Source organism: Zea mays, chromosome 6 (genome assembly GCF_902167145.1).
Source record: "Zea mays cultivar B73 chromosome 6, Zm-B73-REFERENCE-NAM-5.0, whole genome shotgun sequence".
NCBI lineage: Eukaryota > Viridiplantae > Streptophyta > Magnoliopsida > Poales > Poaceae > Zea > Zea mays.
Window position 1 is genome coordinate 160,654,654 of NC_050101.1, and position 12,279 is coordinate 160,666,932.

Below are 12,279 nucleotides of genomic sequence, written 5' to 3' on the forward strand. Positions count from 1 at the left end.
CCCTACTTTATCCAAAGGGTTAAGCACTATTAAGTTAAATAATAGGCAACTTGGTTAGAACATATATTCTCCTGCCCAATAGCATTTCCAGACAGAGAAACTATAGCAAACGTCTGAGCTTCTCTTCCATCGAAAAATACTAATAGCACTCGAAGTCAAACAAATCTCGTTTCTTGCGCAGGGTATTCATTTTCGAATAGGAAAGGTGGATATATAAAAGTCTAGAGCAACTTAAGAAATCTTAACCTTTATTTTCTAGGAGAAGATTATGTACTTGCTATCCCAGAGGGGAGAGGTCAGAGGGTAGCCAATGAGAGATCAGACATGAAAGGTGGTCGTTGCAAGAAGTAGGAGACAGAAATCCTGGCAATGGCCTACCACATCAGAGCACCCCTAGCTACCTATTCCTCCTCGGCCCTCACTTCTCTATAGCCCGTGGAAAACAGAAAGAGAAGCTGCCTCATAGGGCGTGTTCTAAAGGACACAAGATCTTCTCTGGGGCACACTAGTGTATGAAAAACCACAAGGGTGATTCAGCTTACCACTGTCGGCTCCTTCTATGCATGGTCCTCTCTCTTCAATATATCATGTATATATGTGAACCTAGCTAGCTAGCTCACTGATCTCCCCTTGCAGCTGATCCCTGCTGCTCACTCCCATGGCGCAAGGTGAGGAGAGCTCGTGGTGCATGGCGAGCAGCGATCATGGTAGAGCTGCACCATTCGTCCAAGCAGTCGCGTGTGGAACCCAAAGGCGCGCTTCTGCCGCACAACCTGCCAATTTCTTGTACTGCTGCTTCTCCTTTCTACTCTACTATATCCTTCACACTCCCTCCCTCTGCATTTCTCTCTTGCTACTACTCGTAACTGAATGCAAAGACAGCACAGCTAAAGCTCTTTTTTTTCTCCCTGCACAACAGTTGCTATAAAATAGTGTCCTCCTTTTAACTATCTTTGCAACAAACACTCCTGCATATTAATATATTCCGGGCTTCCTCTCATTGGATTACACCTCTTCCCACAAACCAAATAGTTTCTTAATGCCTAAGGCCTTGATGATCCTGCAAGTGATCTTACCTTCCTGCTCCTCTTTTCAGCCCTCATCCTTATCTGTACACCTCTGACCCTCCTCACTTTTCAGTCATTGCCTTTACCTTCTTGAAAAAAAATTAAGCTTTTTATCTGCTTTGCCTTATATTGCATATGGCTGCCATTGGTGCTGAACTTGCTGCGCTACTGCTTGGCCCAGGGAGTTGCAACCTGCAGCAGCTGCTCCTTATTACTTTGGTGAGTTGGAGGAGGCCCTTATCCATGGCACCCGTACATCTGTTGATCACGGCATGATCGGAAGTGATGTGGACACAGAGCGTAAGAGTAAGATTGCCTTTTTTTTTCTCTGCACCTCACTCCTTTAATCCAAAACCTTAACCACCCGTAGAATCAGCTTCTTTCTTGCTTGCTTTCTTTGCTGCCCTCCCTCCCTACAACTACAACACCACAGTAGATAAGCACAGGGTAGCATGGCTTGGCTTTTGCCTGACCAAGCACAGATTAGCCATGAGCAGATGCAGTGAGATTGGGAGGCAGCATAAATTGTGCGATCCCACCACAGGCTGCAGAGTCGGACACCCCACTCCTCTCTTCCACCTCTGTCCGATCTTGCCGCCTCTTGGAGAGAAAAGACCTTTAATTCCATTTGTATGTATGCAGCAGCTGGATACCTTGCAGCTAGGCCCCCCACACTGGAGATCTTCCCTTCATGGCCAATGAGTCATCTACAGCAGCCATACAGTGTAAGCACTGTTTCTGTTTCATCATTCGCAGTGCCCTACAGTTCCTTTGCTGACCAAACCGGACAAAGGTGTTCTTGGTTAATTAACTGCTCACTGCCTTCTTCTGTCTGCTCCTCTTGATGGATTGCTGCGCAGGGTAACTCGCACTCAGTAGGGAGCACCACTGAGTCGAGCTCAGGTCAGAACAGTATGCCACAGACCGAGCTGGTGTCCCCAGGGAGCATGAGGGCCGACTCTGGACAGCGTCAGGAGCTTTTGATGGTGACTGTTGATGATTACAACTACGAGCAAGGACTCGGAGCCGCAGCAACCACAGCTCCAATCTTTCAGCAGCATGCAGCAGGCCAAGACAAGGTAATACCTAGTGACAAGACGACACTATGCTGTCTAGTCGATAGATTACTGAACATTCTGGAGAAACTAAGTAAGATTTACAGTGAAACTAGAGCATATGGTATTGTCCGGAGCCATTACAACCATTTTTTTGGAAGCCTGAATTATTGGTTCGAAGGTTTTGAGATGCAGACAAGCCTTTGAATAGAGAGTCACTGTTGCTTTCTTTGTAAAGTAGTACGTATGATTCTTGAACCACTGGAGAGTAGGTCAACTCTCAAAATAGCAGGTAATATATCGTTTTTCAAATAGCATCTGGTCAAGTTTTTTTTTCAGGGAAAAACAAAAACAAAACACGAAGAAACCAAATGATGGCTGGGGCATGCTACTTTCCCTTCTGCCTCCAATGGGAAAGACAGTAAAAATAGTTACAGATGCTCTTCTGATGGAAATACTGTAGGATTAATGGAGCTCAGCTGCTATCTACAAGCAATAGTAAATAAGCAGTAACACCAAACAGTAGATTTTGTCTCCCACATACTTAACTTTCTTGATGCTGACGAGGTATCTTACTATAGAACCAGCATTATTACACACTGTTTTAAGCTACCTTTTTGGTGCTCCGGCCGTGCAGGGAAAGCATGGATCCACAAGGAAAGACGGCAGGCTGTTAGACGCCAAGGTTCGGTAGCATTTGCGAACGTTTTGTTATTGCTTGCATAGTTGCATGGCGCTACAGTTTCGCCGTACTATTAATCTCCTACATTACTCTAAAATTCAGACCGAGAGGCGATTGGCCCAGAACAGAGAAGCTGCGAGGAAGAGCAGGCTGAGAAAAAAGGTGCGAAGCATATAGTAGAGAAAACGCTTAGATCAACCGGTACCACACATCTAACGAAGTCGATATAAAAACTGTTCAACTTCAGGCCTACGTACAGCAGCTAGAGACGAGTCGGATCAGGCTTCAGCAAATCGAGCAGGAGCTGCATGGAGCACGCTCACAGGTTCAAAGTTCTCTAGACGCATCAGGAGACAGGGGACATATATAGAACATCTGATCTAGTGTTTGAATAGCGTTATTACCACCATCACCATGCATGTTTCAGGGTCTGTTCCCGGGAGGAGGTGGTGCGGCTGGAGACTTGAGTTCAGGTAACCAAGTCATCTGGCGGATCAAAGTCAATCAACCGGCCAGAGGGTCTTCAATCTGGACTATATGTGTGCTGTTGTTACAGGCGCTGTGATTTTCGACATGGAGTACGCCCGGTGGCTAGAAGACGACACCAAGCACATGACGGAGCTCCAGGCCGTGCTGCAGCCCCAGATCATCGACGCGAACCTGGGGGCCATCGTCGAGGACTGCATGCGGCACTACGACGAGCTGTTCCACCTGAGGGCCATGCTCGCAAGATCCGACGTGTTCCACCTGATGACCGGCCTGTGGGCGACCACGGCCGAGCGATGCTTCCTCTGGATGGGAGGGTTCCGTCCTTCTGAAATCCTCAAGGTTTCCGGCTCTTTTTATTTCTCCGTGGTTTATTATATATTAGCAGCACGCTGTTAATTAATTAATTAATTAATCGCCGGGTCTTTTATATATGTTTGTGTGACCAGCAGATGCTGATACCGCAGCTCGACCCTCTCGCGGAGCCGCAGCTGATAGGGATGTACAATCTGCAACGGTCGTCGGAGCAGACCGAGGAGGCGCTCGTGCAGGGGCTTCAGCAGCTGCACCAGTCGCTGGCGGACGCCGTGGGCGCTAGTCCTCTCAGCGACGGCGCGAATGTCGCCAACTACACCGCTCTCATGGCCCTGGCACTTGACAGGCTCGACACCCTCGAGAGCTTTTACCGCCAGGTCAGTTTTTACGTACGTACTCTTCGTTCCATGCATATAGGTGTCGCACTTCATGTGGATAGTTAGATAGAACGAAATGCGATGCTACAATTAACTGAAGATAAAATTTAATCATAAGAGTACTATGTTAACATTGATCTCAGTTCGCTAACTGGATAGCGGAAAGCTAGCTAGCTACAATAGTATTATCTTAAAATGTAACGCAGCCAAAACTTTGCGTGCGTGCTTAACCCTCTAAAAATGCAGATAAACATCATTAGCACTTTCCACCATTCATCATTAATCTGTATATATATGTGCACCGTACCACCTATCCGTTTCTATGTTTGTGGTACCAGCTATACACTCGGATATGCTGCTTTCTCGAGGAATTGGTAATATATATAAGGCCCCAGCGGAAGCAAAGGTTCTTTTCTGCTATCACATAAAAACAAATGTATACTCGTTGACATGACCACCTATCCCTTTCTATGAAAAGGCAAAGTAGGAATGTGATGGCCACCATGCTACAAATTATGAATGGACTAGGGGTGTTTGCTCCCACCTCCTAAACTTCGCTTTTAGTCCCTAAACTATTAAACAATATGACTAAATAAGGCCTACCAAATAAGAATTTTAGAGACTAAAGTTTAGTCTCTAAAGTTTATTAGAAAGATGACTAAAGAAACCAAACACCACAGTCCACATGATAAATCTACCCTGTTCCTATTTCTGGCCATAGATATTCCAGTATCCCACTTTGCTCACCCTTTGTATTTTGTCGGTAGTTGAACAGATGCACTAGTGAGTAGTGACTAGTGAGCAGTGAAAACCATGATAATGTGCATGCGTACTTGGGAATTGGGATATGTACTATTATAATTTAGAAGGTCAAAAGAGAATGTAGTACGCCAACATGCCTCACAGCAGACATTTACCGGCTGATTGGTTCCCGGGCGGTAGCGCGCCTGCTTCAAGCGAGCCTGAACCGCGAGCGATGCCCACTCTCCACATCTCCACACGTCCAGGCCAGACATTGAAAAATAAGCTAAACTGCACGCGCGCATGCAGAGCGCTGGACCAAGGCACAGGCAATCAAACATGGGCTTGCGTGCGGTCAATGCATGGCGGGAGCCTGGGCGCGTGGGTCACGGCAACCAATCAGACTGTTATGGTCTGTTTTCAGCTTTGCTTTATGTTTTTCAGCCAAATAGGTACAACAACTCTAAGACCGTGTAACAATTGAGTAACAACGTTGTCCTAGATCTTAGATCTAGACCTTGAACCCTCCTGTAGATGAGAGAAATATATAAGACCTACTTCTCGGTTCCCTTACCACGTCGGCGCAAGCACTAAAAGACATAAGAGAAACAATGGTGGAGGAACACTTCTCTTGTTATTCGTTATGACGGGTACATATTTATTACATATAAAAAAGTATAGGCCCCCTTTAATTAGGTTTGGTATTATGTCATATAATCTTTCATAGGGTTTATCAACATTTTCCTTGGACGAATATTATGACTAATAATTCATCGCTCGTTAAAACTCTAAAAAACCTGAGAAAAAAATAAAGGAAGAGTGTATATTGCACTTTTTGACTCGTTAAAAACTATATGGGAGAAACTTCAGAAAAGTTCGCATCAAAAAAGAATGCAATAGCTGTCTTAGGATAATTATAAACGTTCAATGTTGTATACCTTACAATCTTCATGATCGAATAACAAGCGCTAACATTCACGAGTGCTCTGCTCTGGACCCTCTATATAGGTCTCTCAAGTGTGTCTTAATATAGCTCATTTGTATTTGTGCAATCTGACTGACATCCCGTTCTTCGTTTCCCATGACGACGACATTGCGCGTGCGTGCGAACGCAGGCGGACAGCCTGAGGCAGCAGACCTTGCACCAGATGCGGCGGATCCTGACGACCCGCCAGACGGCTCGGTGCTTCGTCTCCATCAGCGAGTACCACCGCCGCCTCCGCGCCCTCAGCTCCGTCTGGGCATCGTCCCGCCCTCCAACTCCTCCAAGCGAGTAAGATCGACCGATCGAATCCATCCTCTCGCGTCCATGCACTCAGTGCCACACTGCACGTAACGTCGTCTCACTCTTGGCAGCAGGCGGTTTGGTTGGGCACTGACTGTGTGTTGTCTTGGCAAAATGACTGTTGGGCTCTTCTCTTTTTCGCGTGTGCAGGGGCGTCGTTGCGGCCGCAGAGAATGTTAGCCCTACAGGGACGACGACCGAGCAAGCTCTCCCTCCGTACCACCATAGCCAGCCGTTCCCTGGCTTCTGATCGAAGGTTCGATGCATGCATGCATGCTGGTTGTCGCGGCTAGCTAGGGTACAGATTCCGTCGTCAGTGGTGGCGAGCGGACGACGAGGCCCGGCCGAGGGGGACAGATTGTAGTGTATAACGTTCTTCTATATATCATTCGTCGAGAACGGAAACATGCATCATCAGTCGGTATTCAGTCAGTGCATCATCACTATGAAAAAAAAAGAGGACACACAAAGGGTCTCTGCTCTCTTTCTCGATCTCCCTCTGTCCACTTGTCTTTGTGCCTCTGGCTCTTCAACTCATCAACCAAAAGGTTAGCACCCCTAAAAAAGTTCGGTGCGAAGAGACCAGAGAGACACAGACATGTATGATCCACCCCACTAAAGTTTAATTAGGTAGCTATAATTTTAAAGTTCGATCTTACATTTTAGTCGACCAAAAGTCCTCCCTGCTAAATTTTAGATGGAGCGTTTTGATTCTCTAGCTAATAATGGACTCAGTTAAACTTTAGCTAGATTAAAATAGTTAAGTTCAGTTCAATTTTAGCGGGTCTTTCAGCTACACCAGCTAGATTCCTAGCTAGCAGCTACATGTATTAATCTGAGCTGTTTGGATCACTCTCAGCTTAATTTTACCCTACTACTAAAGTTTAGCCGAAACCTCTGGGAAAAGCGAGGGCCGCTTGTGTGGGGAGTGGGGGCGTCGACGTCGACGTGCTGCTGCGCCGATTCGGATGATGATACCATGTGTCATTTTGTGGGTAGTTCCGTACGTTTCAGAAACATGCAGTGAGCAAGTGTGTAAACAATTGGAGAGCATTAGCGTGACAAAAGGCCGAATGGATGAACACTACTGAACCATGCATATCCGTTTCGTGTAGAACATATTATTATTAACAGTTTGCCCAGACATATATATACGTTGTTTATTTAAGATGCCTTTATCTTTATGGAAAGCAAGCTTGCCTTTCCTGACTCTTGAATCTCCATTGATACTCCTATACGTGGATTAGGTGCAGAGACGACGTACAGTCTCGACGAGATTAGTTTGCATTTACCGTTCCGGCGGTGTACACGGCGCACCACGTGTCGACGTCGAAGGGAGCAGGCCCGGTGAACTAAGTACACAGAAGCTCTATAGTGACGGTCCTAGAGCTATTTGCACTGACGTTTTTCAGTATCGCCAGTGCTATAGACCAGTAGAAATCGGCCTTTTCACTGGCGGTTGTTTTGCAACCACCAGTGGAAAAAACATTAGCACTGGCAGGTTGCTTAAGAAAACCGCCGGTGGAAACAAGATTTTCACTGGCGGATTTTTTAAGCAACCACAAGTAGATTTCCACTGGCGGTTGCTTAATAAAACCGCATGTAGAAACAAGATTTCCACTGGTGGGGTGCTTAAGAAAACCGCCTGCGGAAACAATATTTCCACCGGCGATTTTCTTAAGCAACCGCCAGTTGAAATAACATTAGCACTCACGGGGTGCTTAAGAAAACCGTCAGTGTAAATCTTGTTTCCACTGACCTTTTTTAAGCACCCCGCCACTGCTAATGTTATTTCACTGGCGTTTTGCTTAAGTAAACCGCTAGTGGAAATGTTATCGCCACTGAAAATGTCATTTCCACTGGCGTTTTCTTAACATTTCCCGTCAGTATAAGTTTTCCCGCCTTTTTTCAAATTTTCAAACAAATTGAATTTTATATTTATTAACATAAATTCTACTGTTTACAATATATTCTTTTGTTTACAACCATATATTCTTCTGTTTACAATCATAAATTTTCAAACAAAACTGAATTAAATTTTATCATACATTCTATACATCAAATTCTTCTATTTACAACTATATGCTTCACACATTCTATACATCAATTGTTTTCACCTATGCTCTAGTAACTATATCGTTTAATAGATAGTCTGCTAACTTCTGTTAATATTCTAAACTCTGGCATAGCTAATGTACTGGAAGCGTCGTGATATTTCCCTTCAGCGGGAATGACCTCTTTTAATATGAATGTGCATAGGTGAAAGTCGCCTAGAGGGGGGTGAATAGGCGAAACCTGAAATTTATAAACTTTAACACACACTAAAGGCTGGGGTTAGCGTTAGAATTAAATCCGAGGCGGAAGATTGTTTCTCTTGCCACGAGTTGCTCAAATGATGTGGATGACGTTTGGGAGCAAACTCAAATCAATATTGGCAAGGAAACTTTAGAGAGGGGAAAGGGAGCAAACAAATCAAGCGAGAATCAAAGCGAGTGAACACTATGATTTGTTTTACCGAGGTTCGTTTCCAAAAAACCTAGTCCCCATTGAGGAGGCCACAAAGGCCAGGTCTATTTCAACCCTTTCCCTCTCCCAAACGGTCACTTAGACCGAGTGAGCCTTCTCCTTAATCAAACGGGTCACTAAGACCCCGCAAGGACCACCACATACTTAGGTGTCTCTTGCTTAGCTTTACAAGCACTTCGAAAGAGAATGAGGAAGGAAGGAAGGCAATCCAAGCGACAAGAGCAACAAAAGAACACAAATGATCCTCTCACAAGCACTAGAGTTGATTTTGGGAACTTGGAGTGGATTGATTGCGTTGATTGTGTCTTGGAGTATTGGACTTTGCTCTTGCAATGAATAAAAACTTCAGAATGCTTGGATGACTTTGAATGAGGTGGTTGGGGGGTATTTATAGCCCCCAACCACTTCCTAGCCGTTGGCAAAGTCTGCCGGCGATGGGCGCACGGGACAGTCACTTTTCACTGTCTGGTGCGCTACGTCAGCGCGTCCATTAGGGTTTGGAGCTGTTGACCGTTGGAGCGCTTTGTCTTTTTGCTGCACCGGACAGTCCGGTGGCCTCTGACTTCTGCCACGGCACTGTTCATGACTGTTCCTCTGCGCAGTCGACCGTTGGTGCGCAGGGAGCCGTTGCTCCGCTGACTCACCGGACAGTTCGGCGGCACACCGGACAGTCCGATGAATTATAGTGGAGCGCGCCCAGAAGAAACCCGAGAGTGGCTGGTTCGCTGGCTTCCTGGCCTGGTGCACCGGACAGTGTCTGGTGCGCCAAATTTCAGCACACTCTAAGTCATTAGCTCCAAATTTGATTGTGTCTCCCAACTGAATTTCTTTCTTGGTTTGTGTTGAACCTTATGCACCTGAGATAAATGTTATCTAGACAAACTAGTTAGTCCGCATGGTTTGTGTTGGTCGTCAACAACCAAAATCGATTATAGGAAATGATTAGGTCCATTTCCCTTTAAATCTCCCCCTTTTTGGCGATTGATGCCAACACTAACCAAAGCAAACATGAAGAGTAGAAATGTAAATAATTTGCAATTTGAGATAGATGTGCATAGGTTGCTTACAATTTAAACCAATGAAATACTTTATGCATATGAATGGATTGCTTTTCTCTTATTTAACATTTTGGACCACATTTGCACCACTAGTTTATTTTTGCAAATCTTTTCAAAAAATCTTTTCAAAATCTTTTTGCAAATCATCAAAGGTATAGGAATAAGATTGCAAGAAGCATTTTAAGATTTTGAAATTTCTCCCCCTGTTTCAAATGCTTTTTCTTTGACTAAACAAAAACTCCCCCTGAATGAATTCTCCCCTTAGCTTTCAAGAGGATTTTTGAAATAGATACCAAGTAAAATTACATCAATTAAAATTTCTCATATTAACTTGATATTTTGAAATTGAATAAGATACCATTTGAAAATTGACTTTAAAGATACCAATTTGAAAATTCATTTATTTTGAGGCTGACTTAAGTACCAATTGAAATAAACATTTAGTGAAAATTTTGAAATGGGTGCTGCGGTTCTTTTGCTTTGGGCTTAATACTTTCTCCCCCTTTAGCATTAATCGCCAAAAACGGAGAACTTCAGAGCCCTTTTGTATTTTCTCCTAAATGGTAAAATAAGTATGAGTTAAGGGTCATACCAAATGGAGAGTTACACGAGTAACGACAAAGGGTAAATGATACCGTCAGAGTTGGAGTGGAAGCCTTGTCTTTGCCGGATACTCCATTTCCCTTTCAATCTAAGACTAATCATAGAGATATACTCGAAAACACATTAGTCTTAGCCTTTGCACAAGAAGAATAAGAAATGTGCATTTGTACCAAATGAAAGAGACATGATCAAAGGTATATGAATTAGCTATGTGTGCAATTGTTCAATCAAAATTCCGAGAATCAAGTATATTTAGCTTATTCCTAAGTTTGCTAAAGGTCTTTTCATCTAGTGGCTTGGTGAAGATATCGGCTAGTTGGTTGTGGGTATTAACATAAGCAATCTCGATATCCCCCTTTTGTTGGCGATTTCTCATAATGTGATACCAAATGTATATGTGCTTAGTGCGGCTGTGTTCAACGGGATTATCTGCCATGCGTATTGCACTCTCATTATCACATAGGAGAGGGACTTCGCTCAACTTGTAGCCATAGTCCCTAAGGGTTTGCCTCATCCAAAATAATTGTGCACAACAATGGCCTGCAGCAATATACTCGGCTTCGGCGGTGGAAAGAGCTACTGAATTTTTTTCTTTGAAGCCCGTGACACCAGGGACCTTCCCAGAAACTAACAAGTCCCTGATGTGCTCTTTCTATCAATTTTACACCCTGCATAATCGACATCGAAATATCCAATTAAATCAAATGTTGATCCCTTGGGGTACCAAAGCCCAAACTTAGGAGTGTAAACTAAATATCTCATGATTCTTTTCATGGCCCTAAGGTGAACTTCCTTAGGATTTGTCTGGAACTTTGAAAACATGCATACAGAAAGCATAATGTCCGGTCGAGATGCACATAAGTAGAGTAAAGAACCTATCATCGACCAGTATACCTTTTGATCTACGGATTTACCTCCCGTGTCAAGGTCGGGATGCCCATTTGTTCCCATGGGTGTCTTGATGGGTTTGTCATTCTTCATCCCAAACTTCTTAAGCATGTCTTGAATGTACTTAGTTTGACTGATGAAGGTGCCCTCTTGGAGTTGCTTGATTTGAAATCCAAGGAAATACTTCAACTCCCTCATCATAGACATCTCAAATTTCTGTATCATAATCCTACTAAACTCTTCACTAAATGACTTGTTAGTAGACCCAAATATAATATCATCAACATAAATTTGGCATATAAACAAGTCTTTTGCAATGGTTTTAGTAAAGAGAGTAGGATCGGTCTTTCCGACTTTGAAGCCATTAGTGATAATGAAGTCTCTCAGGCATTCATACCATGCTCTTGGGGCTTGCTTGAGCCCATAAAGCGCCTTTGAGAGCTTATACACATGATTAGGATACTCATTATCTTCAAAGCCGAGAGGTTGCTCAAAATAGACCTCTTCCTTGATAGGGCCATTGAGGAAGGCACTTTTCACGTCCATTTGATAAAGCTTAAAGCCATGGTAAGTAGCATAGGCAAGCAATATACGAATTGACTCAAGCCTAGCTACGGGTGCATAGGTTTCATCAAAATCCAAACCTTCGACTTGCAAATATCCCTTTGCAACAAGTCAGGCTTTGTTCCTTGCCACCACACCATGCTCATCTTGCTTGTTGCGAAATACCCACTTGGTACCTACAACATTTTGGTTAGGGCGTGGAACAAAATGCCATACCTCATTCCACGTGAAGTTGTTGAGCTCCTCTTGCATTGCCACCACCCAATCCGGATCTCTTAGTGCATCCTCGATCCTGTATGGCTCAATAGAGGACACAAAAGAGTAATGTTCACAAAAATGTGCAACTCGAGATCTTGTGGTTACCCCCTTATGAATGTCACCAAGTATGGAGTTGACGGGGTGATCTCTTTGAATTGCTTGGTGGATTCTTGGGTCTTTGATCTCTTATTTCTTGTTCATCTTCCTTGTCTTCATTTCTTTCATCTCCCCCTTGATCAATGTCCTCCTTTTGAAGTGGCTCATTCTCTTGATCTTAATCTTCATCATCTTGAGCCTGATCCTCATCTTGAGTTGGTGGAGATGCTTGCATGGAAGATGATGGTTCATCTTGTGCTTGTGTGGGCTCTTCGAAT

At 44.1% G+C, this 12,279-nt stretch overlaps 1 protein-coding gene across 8 annotated transcripts; it reads left to right on the plus strand.

Annotated features, from left to right (window-relative positions):
- The first annotated feature begins 298 nt into the window (after window positions 1-298).
- LOC100284557 (uncharacterized) lies at window positions 299-6,726 on the plus strand. Of its 8 annotated transcripts, none has more exons than XM_020539010.2 (13): window positions 299-566; window positions 637-786; window positions 1,249-1,373; window positions 1,713-1,792; window positions 1,928-2,146; window positions 2,760-2,807; window positions 2,907-2,966; window positions 3,052-3,129; window positions 3,232-3,277; window positions 3,361-3,632; window positions 3,740-3,982; window positions 5,839-5,996; window positions 6,159-6,726. In XM_020539010.2, the coding sequence occupies exons 2-13, from the start codon at window positions 659-661 to the stop codon at window positions 6,256-6,258; spliced, it is 1,557 nt and encodes a 518-aa protein (XP_020394599.1). In that variant the 5' UTR covers window positions 299-566; window positions 637-658; the 3' UTR covers window positions 6,259-6,726. The 8 variants fall into 8 exon arrangements, with proteins under 8 accessions (XP_020394599.1, XP_035815526.1, XP_020394597.1 ...); XM_035959633.1 differs by having other exon boundaries at window positions 3,743-3,982; XM_020539008.3 differs by having other exon boundaries at window positions 393-566; window positions 1,710-1,792.
- The last annotated feature ends 5,553 nt before the right edge of the window (window positions 6,727-12,279 follow it).